The sequence below is a fragment of the Erpetoichthys calabaricus genome, chromosome 13 (assembly GCF_900747795.2).
Source record: "Erpetoichthys calabaricus chromosome 13, fErpCal1.3, whole genome shotgun sequence".
NCBI classification, from domain to species: domain Eukaryota; kingdom Metazoa; phylum Chordata; class Cladistia; order Polypteriformes; family Polypteridae; genus Erpetoichthys; species Erpetoichthys calabaricus.
Genome location: NC_041406.2, coordinates 69,185,353 through 69,212,356, shown reverse-complemented (window position 1 = coordinate 69,212,356; position 27,004 = coordinate 69,185,353). Strand labels below are relative to the sequence as shown.

At 38.1% G+C, this 27,004-nt stretch overlaps 1 protein-coding gene across 3 annotated transcripts in view; it reads left to right on the top strand.

Annotated features, from left to right (window-relative positions):
* Nucleotides 1-27,004, top strand: part of cdk14 (cyclin-dependent kinase 14) — an 868,117-nt gene that overhangs the window by 202,900 nt on the left and 638,213 nt on the right. For all 3 annotated transcript variants that reach the window (XM_028817112.2, XM_028817115.2, XM_028817113.2), the window contains one exon: nt 10,109-10,354. In XM_028817112.2, the coding sequence (XP_028672945.1) occupies nt 10,109-10,354 (246 nt within the window). The remainder of the gene's footprint in view (nt 1-10,108; nt 10,355-27,004) is intronic.

Below are 27,004 nucleotides of genomic sequence, written 5' to 3'. Positions count from 1 at the left end.
TAAGTCAAATGCAGAAAACTCACGCTATTGGTCCAAGAGATTATAATATGCTAATGCCCACCTGAGAGAGTAACCACGGAGCACAAGGCCTTTTTCTTCTATGTGGGTGCAGCAATGCGCTGTATCAGCATGTGCTCCTAACCTCTCTCTCTCTATTGTGCCTATGTGACCACACTGTAATACCCGAACTATTCTGAAGGAACGTTTGCACTGATTTCTGTTTTTTGTATCTCACACCCTCATACACCCTTATTGTAAGAGCATCCTTTATCTACGATGGAGCGTTCGATCAGAAGAAAATATGAAGCTGGTTTTAAATTAAACGTCGTTGAAGTAGCGAAAGAAATTGGTAACTGCACTGCTGCAACAAAATTTGATGAGTCAGAGAAACTGATGCGAGATTGGAGGAGGCAAGAAGATGTAAAAAAAAAATTAAGTGTCGCATTTTTGAATGGGCGTATAAATCGGGGTCTGATTTTAAGATCGATTTTTTGGGTTTCAGAACTAACTTTTACATGAGTATATACGGTAATAGATTGCATAAGTATTCATCTCTTTTAAGTCAGTATTCAGTAGATGTACCTTTGACAGCCATTACGCACTACACAGGTTTCTATCAGCTTTATCAGGTTTTCCTCAAGGACTTTCCTCGGTTTTCTTACATTCGTTGTACCCTCTACCCATCCATCCATCCATTATCCAACTCGCTATATCCTAACTACAGGGTCACGGTGGTCTGCTGGAGCCAATCCCAGCCAACACAGGGCGCAAAGCAGGAAACAAACCCTGGGCAGGGCACCAGCCCACCGCAGTACCCTCTACCCTTTGACATTAAAGTCTTTTTTTTGTTGATCAGTCAGTCAAATTAAATCCACTGTGATTTGATTTTGAAGAACAATAAAATGTTAAAACTTTAATGGGGGGGGGCGGGTGAATATTTTATACTGGCACTGTACATGCTATTGTCAATACTAATTGAAGAAAGAGCCAACAATAAATATTTACAATTTACAGGAATATTTTATCTTAAACTTCTTACATTTTTTGATTATTTATTTAAGAAATACCAGAGGAGGGAGGTAACTAATGAATTTGTTAGGTGCTTCCTTATATTCAATAGACTGGTTCTGTAAACGTGTAGAAAATCTGATAAAAAAAAATCTAGTAGACATTAAGTAATTAGCAGCGTCTACATCAGGTCTCTTCAACTAATGTCTCTTCTTAAACTAAATTAATATATTATCCATCCATCCATTATCCAACCCACTATATTCTAACTACAGGGTCACGGGGGTCTGCTGGAGCCAATCCCAGCCAACACAGGGCGCAAGGCAGGAAACAAACCCCAGGCAGGGTGCCAGCCCACCGCAGGGCACACACACCCACACACCAAGCACACACTAGGGACAATTTAAAATTGCCAATGCACCTAACTTGCATGTCTTTGGACTGTGGGAGGAAACCCACACAGGCATGGGAAGAATATGCAAACTCCACGCAGGGAGGACCCAGGTCTCCTTACTGCGAGGCAGCAGCGCTACCACTGTGCCACCATGCCGCCCCAAAATTAATATATTAGTAAGACAAAACAAATGCTTTATTGAAAATGAAAGTTTTAGGTAGTAAATCATGTTGATTTTTATTCTCTGCCCTAAAGGAGACATAAAGTATAGTAGTTCTACTCCACTATGAATGTCATGACAACTAATGTTTAAAAGCAAAGTTTACAATTACTGTAAACCTAAAGCAAGAGGAGTTTAAAAAGGGGGCCTAAGGAAAACTAAAAGAAGAAAAGTTTAAAAAAGGATTTAAATGCTACCATATTACATATATACTGTACATGTGGTGCTTTGTCCTCAATCTTTGAAGTAATGTACTGTATGTATGTTCCTGTATTATGTAAATAATTATTACTTCTGTAATAGTAATAATCTAAACACTACTTCATCATAAACACTTTCAAAATGGGATATTGACTTGCTTGACTGGGCCACAATGTTTATCATAGGAAACAATACAGTATAATTAATCATATAAATACAGTATGAAGCAAATACCCTTTATCTGTTTGTTATGGGTACCCAGAGTCTAATTTAATAAAAATGTGGATACCATTCTGTCACAGAGAAATTAAAATGTTCTCCTATACAGTTCCAGGTTAGATTTGCTAAAGACGCAACTAGTGTGTCTCTTGGAAGGAAATGAGGTTTAATGAAAGAATCATACACATCCTTGTTAAAGGCTCAGAGAATGTTTTGAATAAGTGAATCCTGGTAGATATCCTTCCAGAAGACAAAAATGATGCTGATGCGCACTGCACATTTCTGCATGCTTCAGTAGTGGGTTGTGAACAACTTGTTAATAGTATAATGCAAACAGCAATGTTAAGTATGTCTTATTTGGAAGTATGGTCAGTACGTTTTATGCAGTTGCTAATATTGTCATGACCATCGGGATATTTCCATAAAAGTCCTGACAGACCATGTTTATGAAACTGAGTGACAGAAATTAAAGGAATGTTCCAAAAGAAGGCCATACATAGTCAAGGGCAAAACACGGTAAGGAGATCAGTCTTCAAGTTTAATGGATTTTGCTAATGTTGCAGTTAAGAAATAACAACATGTTAGTAGAATATTCTAAGTAGTTGAGTAATCAAAAACAAAGTTTTGCTGCAAAGTTTTTCCTTTTTCCTATTTTGCAACAAACTTCAGACACCTCTTTTTATTTTTCAACAAAGATCAGACATCACTTATTGCCTGGCTGTCTTTTTGTTTTGCCAATTAAAGAAGGCTGAGGAAAAATTTCTGAAAATAGACTAAAAAATGGCTTAGGTAAAAACCTAGCATTAAAAATATGCAAAGCATCAAATACTGGGACATCGAAGTAAAAGAAATCTTAGTCTGAAACAGGCTAAAACCCAAAAATCATAAACTGAGAGAACCAAAGATTGTTATAATAATCGCTGACTAAATTCCGAGACTCCTTTAAACATAGTAAACACACTGTCATGAATACAATTTTTTTTTTGTTGGACCCAGGAATCATGGACAAGAGGAGTAGTACAATCATCTTCTTTTAAACTTTCTGTACGATCACATCATGATTCCTCATTTCCTGGTGTCACATGATTGCATCAACTTAATGTTGCTTTCAACAATATGGCTGTCTATACACAAAACATAAAGAAAGTAAAAAGAAATACAAAATAATTTGCATTCATTTTAAAATGTAGCAAAGTTAGAATAAAACACAAAAAATCCACTAATATGTTGTAGTTTTACGACATGGTTGCCATAATGTCATGTGCACTTGCATCACATGTCTAACAACTGTCTTGCATCATAGCAAGTAGACATAGAAAAATGTCTCTGTCCATAAATAACAAATGCACAAAGTGAGGAAATAAAGTAAGAAATTGGTGTCAAAAACACATTTCCAACAATAATAGAAAATGTAATAAATTACGATGCAAAAAGGGGCATTATGTGTCTTTATATATAATGCTAGCCATGTGCGCCCAACTCCCTGTTTAAACGTGGCTGCCAGTCGTGAACTGGGCCCTTCGTCACACAGCATTATGATTTTTTATAAGGGAAACAAAATTACAAAACAAAACCCTTGGACATTGATTCGATAGGAACGGCCTACTCGGAATCACTGTCCGAATAGTAATTATGTGGTGGTGGAGGAGCATTTCTGCTTCTCTCTGTTCACAGTCCGTCTCGTTTTCATGATGCTGTCGTTTCCTCTCACGATCTCTTCTCAACCTTTCTCCAATCTCGCAGGTTGCTTTGTGGCAATCCAAAGAGTAAGGAAGAACCAATGCTTCTTTCTTGAACTCCAAACGCCGACTGATGGAAAATCACAGAAGTGTACCCGACTTATATACTCTGACTGCCGACTCCAAGAAGTGGGTGAACATTCGATTTGGACGAAGTGCTGCCAATGACAGTCGATAGAAACACAAAAAACCACAGTCTCGACAACGAAGCAGGTGTCGACGCCAGATCTAAACACAAAGCACGGTGTCGACGCCAGATCTAAACACAAAGAGTGCTATCGACAGTGTTTGTAAACAAAAGTAACAACCAAGGTGTTGTGTATCCAGCCAGTACAAACAGCACGTAGTCTCCTTTAGTTCAATCCTCTTTAATCACCACACTCCAACCTCATCCAACGATCCTCCCCATCACTTCCTCTCCTCCTCCATCACTACTGCCCTCTACTGAACACAGCAGGAACATCACACAAGGCAGGGAAGTCGCGGACAAACAAAGATCAAGATCCAAATGAAGATTATATATAAAGATGCTACTGTGGCTGTCCGTTTGTCTGTCCAGGATTTTAAATCACCTGTAACTTGCAAACCATTTGACCTATTGACCTGAAATTTGGTACACATATACTACGTGACATTTACTATCCGGTTTCCGGGTGATGATTGACCTCCAAGGTTTTTCCTCTTTTTATTTTTATTTTATTTTATTGTAGAATCAACTCTCAGCAATGGCCAACAGGGCGGCCGTGTGGCGCATGTGTATGGGCGCTGTTCTTATCCCTACCAACCACCTTCGCCATCACTTCCCCTACCTCTTCATATCTTAAATCATTCTTGAGGCAGATTGAAGACGAAAAGTGCCAGCTTAAGTGAAAACTTAAAGAAAATGTACTTAGTAATTGCAACTCAAACAATGACTTAATCGGTTTTAATACAAAAAGATGCAGATGAAAGAAGAGAAGAAGCGGGCCGCTAGGGTGAAGAAAAGAAGAACTGTTCTGGAAGCAGCAAGCGCATCAACCTCTTAGCAAACAAATGCTAAACGTACAGAGAAAGATCATGAAAACTATGAATGCTCAAGTCAAGTGTATTCGTGCAGTGCGACGTTACTGATTTATAATACTACTACTACTACTACTACTAATAATAATAATAATAAAAGTACATTTTATATAGCACCTTTCCCATGCTCAAGGCACTTATGTGTTAATGTGATACCTGTAAAACAGATACAGAATGTTCTCAAAGAATCTTCCTATTGTAAAAGATTTTTCAATGTGCATTTGAAACATAAACTCTATTATTAGACCTCGAGAAATTCTTGCCTGTAAAAGGATTGACCTTAAAAAGGCAGTTGAGAAGCAAGCAGGAGATGATGGATTAAGGAAAAGAGTGGTTAACAATTCAGGTAGAAATCATTACCAAAAAGCCAAAATCAACAAAACAAGGCCTTCAAATACCACTAGCCTGACCAGATATGCGGAGTCTAAGTGAGACAGTAATGTTTTTAATGTAGAGGTCCGGGAGATATGTGTAGTTAAAAGGGAAGCTAAGGTCAGTACCAAAAGTCAGTCCTATCTTTCAAACAAACTAGAGGCTTAATTCAAAATTAGTAGTCAAAACCAAGAGTAAAGGATCAAAAAAACTGGGTAGTCAAAAGGAGTAAAAGTTTTCAAAAAAATCCGTAAAACTCTAAAATTTTGGAGATGTTTGGAGTGAGCTTTAAATCGTCACTCCATTGACGCCTCAAATGTTGCACATCCTACAGAATGGGAGAAATGCTCTGACAACCGGAGATGCAAAATACCCAGAAATAGAGATCCCATAGGAACCAAACTGGTGTTTCGGACATTATGGTAAAAATCTTCAACAAAAACTTATGAGAAAATCTATGTATAGATTGTGTAAATCCATTCTGGAAATCCCATAAAAAATTAATAAAGGTACAGATCACAACAGCGCCCCCTTCCTGAGGAGTGGTTTCTGAACCTCAACTGTCAGGATTGCCTGGAAAATGATCGTGTAAACAAGACAACAAATCATGAGCCTGGAGATCAACAAAGTAAACCCAAGATCAATCTCTAAGGCCATACTGCTACCATTGGACGAGGTATTCCACAATGGGACCATGACTGCATGAATTACGGATAGATTGGATGTCAAGCTCATCTGAGCCATGCTACCTAACAGGATGGGTATGATGCACATCATAAGGACTGGAGTGAACAGGTTTCATCCTAGATGCACTAAATGTTGTATGAATTTTAAATTAGCTGGCAAAGTCAAACCATAAGACACAGGACCCACTCTCCTCCAAATCACATAAGAACCAATATAATGTGGTGCTAATCTGTGAGAAAGAACCTTCAGCCCTATCTTAAAAAGAGGGACTGCTCTCCTTCTCCTCCAGTTCCCCAGCGGTTTGGTAGAAGCTTCTATCCTCACTAGGTTCTGTGATGCTAGCTTTTGCATCCACCACAACCCAGTGAAGTAATCTGACATGTTGGAAATGGATGAAGAGCAAGAAGGGATGAATAAAAGTTGAGGCTGGGATTCATAAAACACTCAAATGGTGACATTTTTAGTGTAGTATAAGTTAACACATTCTTAGAAAATTCAGCTGCAATCAAGAATTCACTCCATAATTCTTGATGCGAATCAACTGTACAACATGGAAACTTCTCTAAATCCTGTTTAACTTTCTGTTTGGCCTTTGTCTCTATGAATTTCACATTTCTGCAATTCACAAAAAGAAGGTTTACTCTTTAAACACTTTATGAACATGTGTTTTATGTGTTTCCAAGTCTTTTTTTTTGCAAATCTTTATATATTGCCAATATATACCGAGATACACTGCTCAAAAAATGAAAGGAACACTTTGAAAAAACATCAGATCTCAATGGGGAAAAAATCCTGCTGGATATCTCTACTGATATGGACTGGGCAATGTGTTAAGATGCCACATCGTTTCATGGAAATGAAAATTATCAACCTACAGAGGGCTGAATTCAAAGACACCTGGAAAATCAAAGTGAAAAAATGATGCATCAGGCTAGTCTATTTTGCCAAAATTTCATTGCAGCAACTCAAAATTGTACTCAGCAGTTTGTACGCCCCCCACGTGCTTGTATGCATGCCTGACAATGTTGGGGGATGCTCCTAATGAGACGATGGATGGTGTGCTGGGGGATCTCCTCCCAGATCTAGACCAGGGCATCAGTGAGCTCCTGGACAGTCTGAGGTGCAACCTGGTACCGTTGGATGGACTGAGACATAATGTCCCAGAAGTGTTCTACTGGATTTAGGTCAGGCAAATGTGGGGGCCAGTCAATGGTATCAATTCCTTCTCCCTCCAGGAACTGCCTGCATACTCTCGCCACATGAGGTGTGCCATTGTCGTGCACCAGGAGGAACCCAGGACCCACTGCACCAGCATAGGGTCTGACAATGGATCCAAGGATTTCATCCCAATACCTAATGGCAGTCAAGGTGCCATTTTCTAGCCTGTAGAGGTCTGTGTGTGCCTCCATGTATATACCTCCCCAGACCATCACTGACCCACCACCAAACCGGTCATGCTGAATGATGGTACAGGCAGCATAACGTTCTCCACGGCTTCTCCAGACCCTTTTCATGTCTGTCACATGTGCTCAGGGTGAATCTGCTCTCATCTGTGGCACAGGGCTCACTAGAGGATGTTGGGCCCTCAGGCCACCCTCATGAAGTCTGTTTCTGATTGTTTGGTCAGAGACATTCTCACCAGTGGCCTGCTGGAGGCCATTTTGTAGGGCTATCGCAGTGCTTATACTGTTCCTCCTTGCCCAAAGGAGCAGATACTGTACCAATCCTGCTGATGGGTAAGGACCTTCTACAGCCCTGTCCAGCTCTTCTAGAGTAACTGCCTGTCTCCTGAAATCTCCTCCATGCCCTTGAGACTGTGCTGAGAGACACAGAAAACCTTCTGTCAATGACGATCCTGGAGAAGTTGGACTACCTGTGCAACCTTGGTAGGGTCCAGGTATCGCCTCATGCTACCAGTAGTAACACTGACCGTAGCCAAATGCAAAACTAGTGAGAAAACAGTCAGAAATGATGAGGAGGGAAAAATGTCAGTGGCCTCCACCTGTTAAATCATTCCTGTTTTGGGGGTTGTCTCATTGTTGCCTCTCTAGTGCACCTGTTGTTAATTTCATTAACACCAAAGCAGCTGAAACTGATTAACAACCCCCTCTGCTACTCAACTGACTAGATAAATAGCCCAGAAGTTTCATTGACTTGATACTATGCTCTGATTAAAAAGTGCTCCTTTAATTTTTTTGAGCAGTTCTGATATTTTTCAGGATAGTAATATTGCCTGTAATGGCCTTTTACATTATTTGCCATTTCTGGTGTTTTGTCTCCATCCACACTAAAAACATATTCTGTTTTATTGGCACATTTTGTAATTATTCTTATTTTTTTTGTTTCATGCCTGCTGGTCATGACAGTAACTGTTAAGTAAATAAGAGGTCAGTTTAACAGTATCAGAAAGCAGTTTGGAAATGAGAATTCTGTTGCTAACATTATTTCTTATACCACCTGAACGTGGGCAGCACAATGGCCTCGCAGTTAGGAGACCCGGGTTTGCTTCCTGGGTCCTCCCTGCATGGAGTTTGCATGTTCTCCCCGTGTCTACGTGGGTTTCTTCCGGGTGCTCCGGTTTTCTCCCACAGTCCAAAGACATGCAGGTTAGGTGGATTGGTGATCCTAAATTGTCCCTAGTGTGTGCTGGGTTTGTGTGTGTGTGTGTGTTTGTGACCTGCGGTGGGCTGGCGCCCTGCCCGGGATTTGTTCCTGCCTTCTGCCCTGTGTTGGCTGGGATTGGCTCCAGCAGACCCCCGTGACCCTGTGTTGGGATATAGTGGGTTGGAAAATGACTGATTGACTGACCACCTTAATGTTCAATGATTTATTTCAATATTACACTTTTATTTTTTTTTTTTAACATAACGTAGCACTATTGTTGATAAAATGTTGATTGAGCATAAAAGGTTGTTGCATCTCTTCGCCAGATTTTTTGCTGGATAATCTTTGAAGCATTTCCATCATTACAGTACATATCAATTTTATTTACATTTTTTATGTTCCAAAAACTGGAGGGTTTAGAGAATTACTGTTCTCTTTATTACAATAATTATTTGAATTAATATCCTTAAACTGCAGCTCCTTTTCTCCATTTTGCCTAAAGGTTGTCTCATTAATACATTTTCCTGTTAGTTTTACTGCCTATATCTGCTATAATATACTGTACATATAATATTGTTTTGTCCTTTAATACAATATTCACTCAATTAGCATTTGGAAAAGGTGTTGTGGTAATACCCCTGTGGAAAGAGCTCATTAAAACCAGAAAGTGATTGATGATTGATTAATACTTAAATTGTAATCTGTTTAGGAAAGAATAATGATTTTTGCCTAAATGAACATTGCATGCTGTTGTGTGCCTGCTCGCATTACGTATTCTTTTGTAGATTTAAGTCTGTCACCTTTTATTTTATAGCCAAAGTAAGTTTTCACTCACCTGCCATTAATGACAGATGAAATTACAATGATGATGCTTCTGTCCCAGTATTAACTGAAAGAATTAGTATGCTGTTCTTCCATAACCTCTTAACTATCAGAGAGAAAAGACAGAAGAGGGAACAGTTCCATGTCACTGCGTCAAGAAGCAGTTCAAATAAATTAAAGATCTGCAGCCCCACTCATCAAAATGAGCCTCCTGAATATGAACAAGTAATTAAATTTTCATCAGAAACACTCTCTCTCAAAAGCAGAATGCAAAGTCTAGTCATCATTATCCACCTTTCTAGAATGGTAAGGTGACTCAACCTGGATATATAGTGGTAATTAGAATTCCACATTCAAACAAGTGGTAGGATTAACTTCTAGGCCATTTGAATCGTTAGTAAATATTTAAACAGGGAAGGCAGAAGGCAGTAACTACTTTGACTACCAGACTTTCTGGTAGTTGTCATCCTGTATTTGTTTCAAATCTGCACTCAGTTACTCGCAAGCGGACTGACTGGTATGTTTATAAAGTGGGTTTTACCAATGTCATCACAGCACCTTTACCTATTGAGCAGTTCTGAATTCTCTAAGGTGTTTAAATTGCTGCTGGAATGTTAATGTTAAAAATGTTAAATTGGAATGTTAAAAACTGCAATGTTATATACATTTTCCATAGCAACATAATATTTTAAGAATTAATTTTTTTGAAATATCGATCACCGTAATATTCACTTATTGTGTTAATAGATTTAAAATCACAGTTGATTACTATTTTATTTACAGATATGTGTCACAAAGATGTCTACTCGAAATTGTCAGGGAATGGACTCGGTGATCAAACCCCTGGACACTATTCCTGAAGACAAAAAGGTCAGGGTGCAAAGAACACAGAGCAGCTTTGATCCTTTCGAGAAACCGACAAATCAGGTGAAGAGAGTCCATTCGGAAAATAATGCCTGCATTAACTTCAAGGGCTCTTCAGCAGGGAAAGAATCTCCAAAAGTACGGCGACACTCAAGTCCGAGTTCGGTAAGTGACACCTGCCTTGATTTCCAGATGCTCAGCCCTAATTCAATTTATTTATTTACAATATTGACACAAGAAGAGATATTATTTAGATCTGCCTTCCAATTCTATTTTATGTTGATAAAGATTATGTGTCTGGACAGATTATTGAAATTAATCCGTTCAAGGTGTGCAAAGAGAAAGATAGTAAAATATTCTAGTGTATTATAAGGTGTGGAAACCAATTCCTGAAACACTCCTATAACGCTGTATGCGTGTGATATAATCACTAGAAGATAAATGAAAAAAAATATATTAAATTGGAAAATATTTTCTTTAAGTGTTTTTTAGGCTGTCTCTTTTATAATTTTTTTAAGTAATAAAATAACCCAGTACCCGCAAAACATCTTGTCTTATCTGACTTTTAAAATGCAGTTTAAACACTGAATCTATTTAGAATGCCCCTTATTTTGAACTAGAAGATTAAACACAGTACAGTTTGCCCATATGGTGTTGCTGCCTCATGGGGTCTCTTAACACGTTTCCAACAGATGACCTTTTCTGTTAAAGAGAAAGAGTGAATTTAATCCTTACCAAAATAAGTGCTATATTATAAGACAATTTTGAGACATGTCTGCCACAGTCATTTACATTTCTGCCTTAAAAAGGCAGAAATCGTTGTGTATGAGTGTTATTGGATAGCATCTTGCAAACACAGTTATTAGTCAGTTTATTATTCTCTTGCATTTTTGGTTGTCTTGTCTATTATTAGTAAGTTTTTTTGTACATTTTCCAAAACACTAATTGAGTCATTGAGAGGTACTATTACTGCTGACTTTAATGCCTGAAGACCTCTTAGTCAGATGTGGATTGATGTCTTTAATTTGTATCCAAGGTTCCATTCACTATTTTTATATCAGTATTAGGCACAACTGGTAGAATGAAAATCCATGTGGATTGTCTTTGTCTATTTTCTAATCTGATTATTCCAGTTCATGGTGAACAGGAGCCTCTGTAGCGTCAGGTTCACGGCAGCAGTCCATTATAGGACATCTTCTTGTACACACTGACACTTACTCAAACCCGTCCAATTAAAAATGTCCAGTGAAAGTAACCTGCATTTTTTGGGATGAAAGAGGAAAATCTACAATGGATTCCGAAAGCATTACAATTCCTTCACTTTCTGTACACTTTATTGTATTGTAGATTTAATTTTAAATAGATAAATTAGCCATTTTTACCCATCAATCTACACTCAAAAACCCATAACGACAAAGTGAAAACGTTTTTAGTATTGTTTGCAAATTTTATTCAGACACTTAATTCGGTAGTTCGTAGGCATCCCTTTGGAAGCAATTACAGCTTTGAATTTTCTTTGGAAAGACTCTACAAACTTTGCACATTTGGATTTGGGCAGATTACCCCATTCTTCCTTTCAGATCCTCTCAAGTTTCATTAGATTGGATGGGAAGCATCTGTAAACTGCCATCTTCAAGTCTCTCAATGGTTTTCTATGAGGTATAAGTCTGACTTTGTCTGGGCTACTCAACGATACTTAGTTGTCCCGAAGCCACTCCAGCATGGTCTTAGCTATATGATTGGGATCATTAGCATACTGAAAGGTGAACTGTTGCTCCAGTCTGAGGTCATGTACACTCTGGAGAAGGTTTTCTTCACGGTGCTCTCTGTATTTGTCTGCCTTCATTCTTCCCTCATTTCTGACCAGTCTCCCTGTTCTTGCTGCTGAGAAGTACCCCCATAGCTTGATGCTGTCACCACCCTGTTTCACCTGTAAAACAAACAAGAGGAGACAGAGAAAGGTTTGGGGTAGCCACCTCATATATTTGAAAGATGGTCGATGAAAAGGTGAAACAACAATAGGTCTTTACAGACTACAGTCCAAAACAAAACTGAGGTACACTGGGAAAGATGGCAGAGATATAGCTGACTGACAGGAAGAGGAGGGTTTGGAAGAAGAAACGATGTCATAGGGAGGTAGGTTCTCAGGGACTGGAAACGGAACTGACGTTTTTATGAGGTAGGTTCTTCTGATGGCCTGCAGCCGGAAAGAGGAGAAAGAGTACAGCACCATCCCCGTCTGGTGGAGAAACACATTTATTTGGGCCTGCAAACTATCTCCCATGTGCATGTGTGTGACACACCATAGAGATTGTAATAGGCAGGTAAAGAGCAGTGCCTGGTCTTCGCCAGACATAGTGCTTGGAGTTCTGCCCGAAGAGTTCATTTTTTGTCTCATCAGACCAGATAATCTTTTTCCTCATGCTTTCAAACTTGAAGCTGACTGCCATATGCCTTTTTCTTAAGAGTGGCTTCAATCTAGGAACTCTACCATAACCACATGATTGACTGAGTGCTACAGATAAGGTTCTTCCATTTCAGTAGAGGACTTCTGAAGTTGGTAGGGTGATCAGTGGGTTTTTGATCACTTCCTCATCCAAGACCCTTTTTGCCTGGTTACTCAGTTTGGCCAGGTAGGCAGCTCTAGGAAGAGTCCTGATGCTTCCAAACTACTCCCATTTCACAATTATTGAGGTTACTATGCTGCTTGGAACACTCAAAGCTTTAGAAAAGGATTATACCATTGCCCTGATCTATAGCTGACTAGGATTTTATCACAGATGTCCACAATGAGTTCCCTGGATTTTATGGCTTGTTTTTGTTGTGACATGCAGTGTGAACCGTGTGACTTTCTATACATATGAGTGTGCCTTTCTTAAACTATGTCCAAATAATGCACTTTGCCACAGGTGGACTCCAATCACAATCTAGACACATCTCAAGGAGAGTTAAAGCAAAGAGGAAGCATCTGACCACAATTTGGAGTGGCACAGCAAAAAGTCTGAATATTTATATAAATGTGAGATTTCATTTTTAATACATTTTCTAAAAACATGTTTTCACTTTGCTATTATGGATTATTGATGGAGACTGATGGGCAAAAAAAGGCAAATTTATCCAGGTAAATTCAATATACAACACAGAAGGTGAAAGGGTCTGAATAATTCTGGACCCACTTTACCTGGAAAAAATCGACCCAGAAATTGGGAGGAACATACAGACTCCACATAGGCAATGTTAAAGCCAGTCTCCTGAACCTGTGAAACAGCAGTTCATACTCCTGTCCCCACTTGCCAGCATTCTTTCTTAATTTTTGTCTTAAATTGTTTTATATTCTGAAATATCAGTCTCTTACATTTACTAGAGTATGCTCCTCTGTATTTAGATCTGGGAGGAATAAACACAAAAATTGTCCAAGCACACAATAAATAGCCGTTCATTTATCTCCAGTTTTTTCCTCAACCTGAGCTGTGGATTAGATTGTATCAGCAGTTGAGTAGAAAACTCAAATGCTTGTAATCCTAGATAGGACACCAGTCCATCACAGGACATATCCACACGCACTTGTCTTTGGGATGCTGAAAGAAGACATATGAAAATATGGAGATCATGTCAACTCCACACAGATGATAACAGTGCTTTGACAAAAAACTGTATTCTTAGAGCTGTGAGGCAGTACTACTTGAAAGATTTGGAAATTAAAGAAACTGCTTTTTTAAGTTTAAAATTTTAAAATGAAGTATCTGACTTACCAAGTTCATGTTGTTGTAAATCTCCGCTGACTAAATCAATACTGTAAAAACATAACAAGCAAGAAACTTGGGGAATGGGGGAGTTTTGTCTTTTTTGTTGTTACCATGCGAAGGATGACTTTTTTGGCCCAATTTTGTTTTGTGAAGTTGTATTTCTTTTTGGTGATGCCAAGATTATATCATTTGTTTAAATGTTTTCACTTGTCACTATTTAGTCAATTTTTCATTAGTCCTGAAGTGTCATAAATTTATAAGTACAGTATATACTCGCATATAGGTCAGGTGTTGAAACCCAAAAAATCGATCATAAAATCGATCATGGGCGTTAGCATATCATAATCTCTTGGACCAATAGCGTGAGTTTTCCGCATTTGACTTATATGACCAACATTATAAAATACCGGGAATTATACGGTAAAATCAAGCCCAGACTTATCCGCAGGAGAACTTAAACAAGAGTATATACAGTATCTATAACTTGTGGAGAAAGTGTCCGCAGCATAAAACAAGGGTAGGCCTCACCAATGCTTTTTAAAAAGATGGAGGAATGCTCCTTTAGGACACAAGAGAGAAAGGAACTCCGCAGCTGGCATGATGGCTGGACCTTGGGACCAGAGATGGAAACATCTTCTGGCAATTAGAGGGCACACAGCCTGCTTTGTAATTAATGTGTGGGGCCAATAACCAGGAAGTGTGCTGGAGAGCTGAGTTGGAGACTGAGAGGAGATAAAATGCTTGGCCATGCAGAAACAATGCAATAATAGACAGTGTTCTAGCCCAGTTTCCTTGATGGTGAAATAAGCTACTCTGCGTTTGGAAGTAATTGAAAAACTTGGCCGAAGGTGACAGCAGGAATGTATTTTTATCACATTCTTGTTTATCATGGTGCAGGGGAGCTTGTGATATGTGACAACACTACTACTACCACATTACTACTATTCACTGATACCCGAAGGTCATTTTAAAATGTATTTTTAAATACCTGATGTTACCTATTTCCTACAAAGAACAGAAAGTAAAATGGTACGTATATACAATATGCCATTAAAGACTGTTCATGTGGTAGTGGAGCTAAAGTCGTTGAAAAGTTCTCTGTTATGTCTTCTACCAGCAGGATACAAATTCAAAGAGTGTGGTAATTTGTAGGTTGTGGCTTTTTATTAAAAAAAAAAAACAGATTTGAAGATCTGTTTGTGTTTGACATTTTCTGAGATAAACTGCTGGGAGATTCTTTTTTTCTGCCTTTCTCAGTGGATATGGCCATCTATCTCTGTGAACACCTTCACACATTGATTCTGTTTTTAGGAAATCACATTGACATAAGCAAAACTGGTTTAGTTGTAATTTGTCACTTTTTACACAAGCAAGAAACGAATCGATTCTCCCATGCATTATCAGAACAATTTCCAGTATTCCTTAGATGATGAATATAGATTATTCATCACCTGCACCCTTGTGGCTGCTGTCTATGAGATGCTTAGAGACTTGCACCTCAGACACATTTAGTCAGTTTGCATTTCCATTCCTGAGGCAGTACAATATGATAATAAGCATTCATTTGGGTGACAGACAACCCTTAGCACCTCTTAAATATCAATGTTTTACCTTACATAGATTATTTCTTGACATTTTTAAGTGATTAAAGCTGCAACTTATAAAAAAGTATTAGGGACCCTGTCTCCAGCTCATTTGTAAAACACATTTTAAAACAATTGAATCAATGAAATATTAATGCTGGAGTGTTTTTTTTTACAAGCAGTGAAGGATAGAAGTTATCTTCATGAATTGTAACATGTCCTGAGGAAGAAAGAACAAGACTGCTGCTGGTAATGGAATGAATTACGTGCATTTACTCTTAATACAATACATAGTCTACAAATACGTTAAGGCACATATAAATTACTTGTAGAAAAATATAATAATGAAATATTGGAATTCTGTGAGTTTTCAATACAGTTTTTTAAAATTCAGATACTGTCTGTATGTGCCATGGTTTCCTGTGAACAAGTAGTCGACCCAATCAGAACTCATTTTCTGGCACTTTCTAGATTGGATGAGCTTGTAGGCAGCTGGATTTCAGTTTCAGGTTACATTCTTCAATTCTGTAGATTGAAAACAAATCCCTGGGTTATTCAATAGTGTACATGAAAACTTTGAAGCGTGCCATAGCCTTTGCAATATGTGAAGGAAACTATGTATGAATGGACAGAAGGAGCCACTGTGCAAATAACTATATATAAGGCATTAAGAGAAGATGAACCCAATCCATGTGTGCATTCAGGCTACTGTATTAAGTGATCTTTGTCTATTTGGTGCACTTGTGTTGGTGACACCCTTGTTTAATTATTACAACTTACTGATTGATTGTCTTCCAATAAGGTAAATGTTTTTGAATTTAGAAAATTAATAGCTGCATTAGCTGTGATTATGCACCTGTTTTTGTATGTATAGAGGCAATTGCAAAGACATATCTCACATTCAATTGTGTAAACACAGCTAAATAAAAAAAAAACCTTAAACACATAAAGGTACTTGGCCATGTCTATTTAAACATAGCTTATACAGTCAATAAATCATTTTAAAGTATACAAAAATGTCTGTATTTCTTCATCCTTCAAAAAATTGAACAATTCTTTGTTTTTTTTCTTAATTTTCTCTTTGTTTAGAGTCATTTGGGTACCTGTTTAGCCATTTGACTTTCTAATGGGGGGGCTACGCTAATGAAAGGTCATCTTTGGCAGTATTTTTTTTTTATCATTTTTATCATTTTTTACTTTGCATCACACAACATCTTTCTTTTTCAATTGATATTAATGATATACATTTCTTCATAAATGTCACCATTTCTGCTCTGCTGACTGGTGTCTGTGTAAACTGTTGAATTTAAAAAAAACTAAGATTTGCAGTCTCAATGGATGTGACCTTTTCAAAAGGGAACTCCAAATGTTTTCCAAAAGAAGAGCTTTTCTTTTCCTCAACTCTGCCTGCCAGCAAATGTGGAATAATAGGCCTGTGCTTGTAGCATATAAATTAGCCTGCAATTTTGAAGTATTGCGATTTAGGTTGATGTTGCACTTGGCTGCATTTTATTTATCTGCTTACGGTATGAGTTTTGTAATCCTATAGCTCTGTATTTTCACTGGATAAATAAATACAAAGAAAAAGACATTAACTAAAAGGTAAAATCATACTTCATACTTATACAATACAAATTGAACATACAGTACCTAATCTTAAATTCCAAAATCAAAAATAGCTCCAAAATTGAAAGCATTTTGAGCACAGACATGATGCCACAAGTGGCAAGTTGCACCGTGTGGGGCTATGACCAATTTTCCTTCTTTTTTTTTTAACAGATGAGTGGATGTGGGTCCCCTGTAAAGTATCCAGCGCCGCGAACCACCAGCATACAAACAATTAGCAAGAAATGGGGCGGCGTAGAGTTTTGGGAGTTGCTGGTGCAGTACCAAAATATGAAAAGTTTGATAACAGCCATGCGGCACTTCCAAACTGTTGTGCAGAGAGGAGGGAATAGCACAATAATAACAGCATGGCACACAGAAATAAGGCACACCACTTAGGAGAAACATAGGCTCTGATGCTCTGTTGATGCCAGTTTGTGATTAATTATCTTCACCACCAGATCTACATGCAGCAACCTTTTAATCAAAACACAGCATTGTAGGTGGAGATTGAAAGCCTGCCATTGTTTGTTGTTGCTGTTGTTTAACAGCTGATACAGATATTCTGCTGATGCTGCTCTGCACAAACTTTCATTCATTTACAAAATTTTTAAAAGCTTCAGGCTATGTGTATAAGGTGTATATAAAACATAAATTAATTTTATGTTTAGACGTGGGTCCCATCCCCAAGATATCTCATTATGTACATGCTGTGATAAAAACACAGACCAGGCATCATAAAAAGGTTTGGGGCAGCCACCCGTTTAATATCCCTGGCTGCAAAAGATCTCTTAAGTTGACAGCGATGTTCACAATACTGAGTCCAAAACAGAACTCATTTCTTGGTGGTAAGACGGCAGCTTTAAAGGCCCATATAGGAAGTGATGTCATCGAGGGGGCCAGACCTGGAAGTGACGTCATAGAGGGAGCCGGAACCTGGCAGGATTTATCAAGAACGGTCTGCAGGGAACTGAGAATGACAGTTAGTGCACCCCGCCGACCGCTGGTCGGATGTGGTATTACCATTATTTAAGCCCTTCAGCTGCCTCCTACTCGCACGTGTGTGACAATGCAAATATTCCAAAATCTGAAATACTTCTGGTCCCAGGCATTTTGGATTAAGAACGCTCAACCTGCATTCTAATATATTGTCTATCACCTCTGGAAAAAAAAAACAATTTTGTATACACTTGAATATTGGAATCAGAATTCTCTTTACCGAGTAGGTACACAAATGTGTACTAGGAATAATTCTTGATGGATTGGGTGCAACATACAAGGACAACATAAAATTCAGTAACAACATATTTAACACAAAATGACCAACAAAAGATGGACCACCAAACTACTGTTACCGCCATCCTAGGTGCCAGTCTGAGATGGACATGGAGTGAGTGAAGAGCTACCTTGGTGTGCACGGAGTGGTGGCTCTGAGGCTAGGGATATGCCCTGGCAATCGGAAGGTTGCCGGTTCGAATCCCGTAAATGCCAAAAGGTACTCTGCTCTGTTGGGCCCTTCAGCAAGGCCCTTAACCTGCAATTGCTGAGCGCTTTGAGTAATGAGAAAAGCGCTATATAAATGCAAAGAATTATTATTATTATCTGATAAAAAGAAAATTAGGTAAATGTTAATCTCACACTGACTACATTGAAAGGAAAGTTAGAAACAAAATGTTTCTGCTGTATAGCCTCCATTGACATAGCTGAAACGATATAATATAATAAAATATAATATAACTAGCCATAACCCTGCGGCTCTGCCTGTGTAGTAGTGAAACAGGACAAACTTTAAAAATCAATAAACCGACAGGTATCGCTAGCTAAGCACAGACAAGGTGAAAATGGCCCGGTGCGACTCCCTACTCCTGACGTCACGCTTCCTTGGCCCACAGCCTCTGTCTCGGATTAGTGCGAATATATCGCACCTGCAAGTGAACTATGGTTCTTAGCACGATGAGAGAAGTCGCAAAATCAACTGGAATGTACAAGCAAATTATAGAAAAAAAAACAATCTAAAACCATTTTAGTAGTTCTGTCATTCGCTTGCTAAGCGGAAGTAAGGTACACGCCCCAAGGCTGCGTCTCTCTCGGATGCACACAAATAAATCGGTACCGCAAGCGAACTATGATACATAGCGCAATGAGAGAAGTCATAAAATCAACAGGAATGTTCAAGCAAATCTTTTAAATATATATAAAAGTCAATGTATGTGTGTGGTATTTATGCATGTTCCAGCATCACTTCCGAACAGCTGGAGCGATTTTCAGTAAACTTGGTACACATGTTTCTTATTGGTCGACTAAAAATACTGTAGTATGAAATCAACCCTAACCCACCCCCTTCTGGGCAGGGTGGGGGGTGATCTTGCGGTCTTGAATACATGTTATCATCCAGTTGACACTCGGAACAACCACCAGAGGGCGAACTGGAGGTGACTGCCAGCATTCTTTATGTTTGAGCACCACCGCACCCCTGTTACTTTTAAATAAAATAAATAGAGTTGGCCGGTTCTGAGCATCAGCTGGATGATAATGTACATACAAGACTGCAAGACAAGCACATTAGTGAGTCTTCATTGTTTGTTCATTTATTTTTATTTTTAAAGTTGTGGTTTTTGTTTTTCAATTATATTTTTCTCAAACAAAAAAAAAAAAAACACTTTATTTTCCTCCCGGGCAACACTGGGTATTTTAGCTAGTTATAGAAAAAACCCGATCTAAATCCGTTAAGTAGTTTTAGCATGAAAAGTGGATAGACATACTGTACATATAGGCATATAGACATTGGATTTTATATATGGAGAGATATAATATACAACCTCAGCTCAGATGAAATGACATAGAAAATACAAATAAAAACAGAAAGCAGTGATTTCAAAATTCATTTTGACTTGTAATTCATCACAAATACAGTAGTATAAAGACAATATATTTAAAGTTTAGTTTGGCCAACTTCATTTTTTCGAAAAAATATCCATTCTTACCATTGAGGGCCTGCAACACATTATAAAAAAAGAGGTGGGTTGGGCAATTTTGGCTCAATAATGAGTTTAAAAAAAAAAGAGAATGATGTGCGTAGAAACAGATGATGTTCAACAGGTGATTGTAATCAAGCTTTGGTACAAAAGCTGCATACAGGAAAGGGTTACTCCTTTAGAAGCGAAGATGGGCCGAGGATTGCCAATTTTTCCACAAATGTGTGAAAAAATCATTCAACAGTTTAAGAACAATGTTTCACAAATTCAGTTGGAAGGGATCTGGGTAGTTGATCGTGAGTAATACATAACAGAATTAAAACATTCAAGGAATCCGGAAACATTTCAGTGCATAGAGGGTAAGGATGCAAGCTTTCACTGACTGCCTATGATCATCGATCCCTCAGATGGCACTTCAGTAGATAATCAGTAGGTAATATAACCACATGGGCTCAGGAGTACTTTGGCCAACCTTTATCAAGCCCTACATTAACAGTGTCCAGAAGCATTGCTGACGTGAAAAGCAGTCAATGATTTGGTTGATATGTTTTAAACTATGACTTGATAAAAACATGGCTAAGTTAAATGCACCACATGCATATGCATTGCATTGCAATGTAGTTGACATGTTGGATTACATTTAATTTTGTCACAAATATTCTTCAATAGTTACCAACTCCAAGTCCAGAAGTATTGGGTTGTGCAGTGCCCTTGGCAAAGGTAACTTGCACTTCTGTGAAGACATCATTAATGCCGAAAAGTACATATAGATTTTGGAACAACATATGCTGCCTTCAAGTCAACATCTCTCTCATGAACTTCTGTACAAATTTCAGCAAAGACAATGCAAAACTTTATTCTGCACACATTAAACAGACATGGCTGCATAACTGTCCTGCGTGCAGTCCTGACCTGTCCCCAATTGAGATTGTGTGGCACATTTTGAAATACAAAATGCCACAATAAAGACCTCATACTATTGTTCAACTAAAGACTTGTTTATAAGAAGAGCAGGAAAAAATTATACCTGAAACACTCAATAATTTGATGTCTTCAGTATCTAAACGTTTATTAAGTGTTGTGAGAAGGAAAAACAATGTCACAAAGTGGTAAATTCTTTGCTGTCTAAACTTTTTTGGAATGTGTTGCAAGCATCAAAATCAAAACAAGTGCTTATTTTTGAAAAAAAATCATTAGTTTTAACATCAAATAATGGGCTGTTATATTCTTTTCAGGTTAAAGATCATTTACTATCATTTACTGTATTAGTCACTGCTTTCTCTTTTTATTTGCATTTTCTATACTGTCCCAAGTCTTTCCAAATTGTGATTCTGTTCCTATTCTATTATAGCACAGTGGCTCCTGAGTTCAGTTTTTCAGTCCAGTCAGTTTTTACATGATTTTCTCCAGATACTCTAATGTCTTCATGCAATTCAAATACATTAGAATAATTGACAACTCTGAATTGTCCCAGATTAAATGCTGTCTGTCTTATTGCTAATTTTCACCCAATTATGGCATGATTATCTCCAGTTGCATAGAAGTATTAACTAGAAAGACAGGGCTTAGAATATGGAGCTAATGGAAGTATTCAAGACAGTATGGTGCATTGGTCAGCATTGCTTCCTTCCAACTACAATCCCTGTTTATGTGTTGTTTACATCTTTTTCCTTCATCAGGCTTTAGCTGTCAGGCAATACACCAAAATCAATGAATGGCGGGTAATGTGTTGTAATACATATTGGATATTCCTTCCTTACATCCATTTTTATTAACTACACGTTCATGTCAGTTGTGTGACGCATATCTTTACAACACTGGGCATAATAACACCAGAATGTAGACTGCACCTGAATCATATAAAATTAACACAATAATTCTTTAATCACTGTACACAATTTGTTGTTGGGTGCTGTATGCTGACTAGTAAACTCAGCTACCACATCACCACTGTAAATCAGTACAGTAAACACAGTGCTGCTCAGTAATCTTTTCAATCAGTCATAGAATGAAAGTCTCAGCACCATAGAGTAGAATTGCTGCTGCTTTGGTCTTAGAGGACTCAGTAAAGGAGAATTTGCCATTGCAAACTCTGCTCTATGTATCCTTCTGGAAATGTCTAACTGATAGCTATCAGAGAACCAGGGAATTCTGTAAGAGACGCTTTAGCCAGAGAAAATGAGGTCTAAACCATTTATCTCAACCTTTTGACTCCACAGCCCTTTCAAAGGCAAATGGTAAAAACATATTCAGGTAAAATAATACAAAATAACTGCATAATAAATAGAATACAAGCAATATATACAATACAATACAACATGCGAATACAAGCGGCTGAAATGAGTTTCCTCCGCAGGGTGTCTGGGCTCTCCCTTAAAGATAGGGTGAGAAGCTCAGTCATCCGGGAGGGGCTCAGAGTAGAGCCGCTGCTCCTCCGCATCGAGAGGAGTCAGATGAGGTGGCTCGGGCATCTGATCAGGATGCCTCCTGGACGCCTCCCTGGTGAGGTGTTCCGGGCACGTCTAACCGGGAGGAGGCCCCGGGAAAGACCCAGGACACGTTGGAGGGACTATGTCTCTCGGCTGGCCTGGGAACGCCTTGAGATTCTCCCGGAAGAGCTAGAAGAAGTGGCCGGGGAGAGGGAAATCTGGGCATCTCTGCTCAAGCTGCTGCCCCCGCGACCCGACCTTGGATAAGCGGAAGAGGATGGATGGGTGGATGGATGGATGAATAAATAGTTGATGTATACTGCTTGTCTCTGGTCCATCCATTGATGCAACTGCTTTTGGCTATATTTCCTAGGCACAACCCCAAATAAGGCCTCCAGGCGGCATTCAGTTTACTATAGTAAGTGCTGAATGGGTTGATATTGGCAGCAGCATACAGAGCAGTTTGTCAAAGGTTATTCCTTGCTGTTAACTCTGCCATTTAATTGTCTGTTCTTTTTTTGTACTTCACATTATCTCTAGATTGTATCCTGGGGTGCTGAAATATTCTAGCTTTATCTTATCAGTGTTTATTTTATTAACTTAACTAAAAGACATACACCACTTCCTGCTTTTGTAGTAGTGGAAATATTGCTTCCTTCCTTTGTTTCTTTGTGACACATGATGCTGTGCACTCATGGCTTTTTAATGAAATCAGCTCTTTACTTTTCCAAAAGAATTCCCCTTGCTGTAGGTGTTAGATTCAGGCAGGCACTCAAAAGGATTTTGTGCCGGATTACTGTTTCACAATCTGCCTATCTATATCAGTTATTCCAATTCAAGGTCGTGGAGGCAGGGGTTGTAGCCTGCCCATGTAGCATCACATACAAGGCAGGAATGAATCCAGTACTTTGTCATGATCATTTTTTTATTATGTACCAAAAAAGATCAATATGTAACATTAAGAAGCGACTGTATGTAAGAAATTTTAAATCCAAGCAGCACCCATCACCCACACCTTCCACCATTGCCCACAGTCTTGCAGGAACAGCAGTGATGCTACCTCAACACTCCACCACACTCAACCAGAGGGGGCCACCACATAACAAATTTCTGCTACTAAAGGATTTGACCAGGAAAGCACCAAAATCTCAGTTTTGGGTGGACTGACTGGATGCTCTATTATTTTATGACATGAGACAATTTTAACTGAACCAACTGGTGAAATGAGTACAGCAGTCTTTTATTGGGAAGCGACAGCTACTGTGCTAAAGCAGTTACATTTACATAGACAAACATGCAGTGCACTGCATATAATCTCTTCTTAGAGGAGTAAGACGTTTAATTGTTGCATTTAACGAGGTTTGCTTTTAGGACATGTTTTTTTAAGTACATAGTAAGTCTTTAGTATTTTTTTTAGTCGTTGTGCTTAGTGTAAGATTGGAGCCATGTGTGGAGAAACTATGTTGGCTAATTTCACTAGATAAATCTGAAGAGGATTTGCTTTACATCAGGGAGCTCTTTGGATTAAGAAGGTCAGTTAAAGAGAACTGATAAAAGATATGTTTACTAGGCATACCGATGGAACTGGTGAGCCATATAGTTTCCTAACTTTGAGATTCTGCCGTTTTATTCCGTTGATTGTAAGCTCTCATTAAATTCACAACATCTTTTGACCCTTCATTACCTCTGTCTTACATAAGGGCAGTGAAAAAACTGAGAAACAATTTTTATCGTTGTTTTAGAAACGTACAGTATGTGTAAAGTAGTCCTATTTTTAATTGTTTATTTGTTAAAAGATGATGATGTTAATTTGTTTTCTTGCACTTTCCATATTACTACTGAAACTGTTACAATTATCATGTCAAGAGGCCTATGCTTGAGGAGGAGAGACCTTGTGAAGAACTGGGGAAGGAAGACATTTACAGAACAAAAGGGAATTCCAGTAATTTGAAGGAAACTGTTGCACACAGTGTGTAACCTCTGGAGTTTAGAAGAAAAAGTATGGTAATAGACAAGATCAAAGAAAATATGATAGACACTAGAGACTAGAAAACTAAAACAGGAGGACATCTGCATGCTGGGAATACCAAAAAACCAAGGATCTCAGTGAGATCCGAGGCAAAGTTCAATTTAGTGTAGTTGGTGAAGGGTTAGATAAAACCTAACAAATGGTTAGGAATCCTTGAAAAGTATCTTAACATTTTTGAAGATGTATTCCAGCAAGAAAATGAGGATAACGTGAAATCTCAAAATCACTGAAAGGTAAGGACTTATGCAAAGAGCAGATACTTAAAATGGGCATTTTGGAATATGAATATTTAGTTACTGGAAAATGCGTGTTTTTTTTTTTTACTTCCGACATCCCATGATCCATTCATTGCATTTAGATGCTCACCCTTAACTCCACTTGCTCCCTTTTCAAATTTGCATCTGATGTAAATTTAGTTGACTTCTTTAGGTTGCTGAATCGCTCCGCTAATGAGTTTTCTTTTTTGCTCTCCCAGACACCACTTCCATGGTCTAATTTCCATACCAAATTAGACAATATATTTGTTTTGTGTTTGCTTTGTCCATGTCTTCTAAATGTCTGACATTATCTTTTCTCTCAGACCATAAATGTAGTCTCTGATTAGAATGTGATTTTTATGAATGTTACGTTAGTATCTAAGAGACCAACATACCCTATTGCACTGCTTTTATTTAACTCCCAGCAGATGCTTTTCAATATTTTTTTTTTTTAATGATCCCCTTTGTTATTGTTGTTCTTCTAAGTTCCTAGGTACCATTCTGCACATGTTCTCATGTTTTGGGAAAACCCGTTAGTGAGATTTTTCTGGCATACTGTTCCATAGTTTATTTAATTTATTCTTTCCTACAGAAACTTGGAACTTGGATGGCTGTCTTTCATGAGATGAATGTTTAATTGTACCAAAATTACATATTTTAGTTTATATAATAGTTTTTCATTTTCATTTCAATAATAAAAAAGGATCACAAAATTACACAAAAAAGCACAACAGAAAAAACGGAGTCTTGTCCAATAAAATCACTTTAATCTTTGTGGGACAATTTATGAATAACACATTGAAGTTAGCAAGTTTAAAATTTTAGTATCTGAATTCATTAAGGATAGTGGTCTGAAGCTCTGTCACTGGGAAGGGTCTTTACCTTGTTCTAACAAGAGACACATAATTGCTGCATTAATGCTACAGTTTAAATAGTGAGAGAAAATGGTTGTGTTCAGCATTTGAATGAGCGGAAGAGAATATTGTTTCAAATGTTTAAGAATTTTTTTGATTACCCTCAAACCCAGGAACCTTTTATTTATTTATGAAGCTCTGAGCTTCCTTCAGATGTTTCAAAGTAATAAGTGAACCCAAATGCAAATCTTACTCTTAAGAGAGGCTACCCAAAGAAATTTTGTTTAGTAATTTAAAAAGTCTAGTAGTTTCCTTTGGGTTGCTTATATTTGACCAGAAAGAACCTTGAAATGGAATTGGTGTCTGTTATCCTGAATATATGCATATATAACAGACGTCCCATCTTGTCTTCCTCCAAGAAAATTAACCTTGGCTATACATTCTTCAAAACGAAAATAAGCAACCTATGTTCCTTCACAGGAGCTGATAACAAGTCTGTAATATCTGTTTTCAAAGTGCCTGACATCAGGCAAAAGAGAATACAGTTACTGAAATAATGTTACTTCAATACAATTGCAAAGAAATAGGTCAAGACAGCAAAAATGCAAGTTGTAATTTCAGGGCCCAAATACTCCATAAATAAATAATGAGATTCCATAGTTATAGTAAGAGGAAAGGACTGAAAGAAACAGGCTTCCTGCTCTGGAACAACAGCAAGGTGACGAGCACCACCATCATGACACCGTAAAGCATAGTACAGGACTCAGGACTTTCCACCCTTCACACATATCTCACAAATCCCCAGGGGTGAAAAATGAAACTAAAGAAGAGTGCACCCGAAAAACTGTAAACTTTTCCTTCCTCTGCTCCTCAACAGCCATCGACCCGAATGCAAAATGAAACAGAAAGATAATGCGCATATTGGAAGTACACCAGTATTTTCATAGGAGATCCATGGAGGAGGGATATGTTGCTTTTAATGTGATGGCAGGCAAAGCTCATTGAAAAAGGCCTATACAAAACAAGAACAGATTTTGGAATAATTCAAACTGTCATGCACCAGGGGATTACAACCAAATTAATCAACCAGTAGTATCCTGAACAGATTTTGGTCAATATTCTTCATACAATATTGACTATAAATGTGGTATGTATTCTCTGTATGAGTATCAATTCATGTAAGGCCTCATTTTTGTGTGTGTTTTTACATTAAGTTTTGAATCATACTTTACAATCAAAAACTGGAAATTGGACTTTCAACTGTAACCTGAGTTAAGAGCCATCTGGGAATTTGAAATCACACATAAAATAAAATATTACTACTATTAAAAATAATA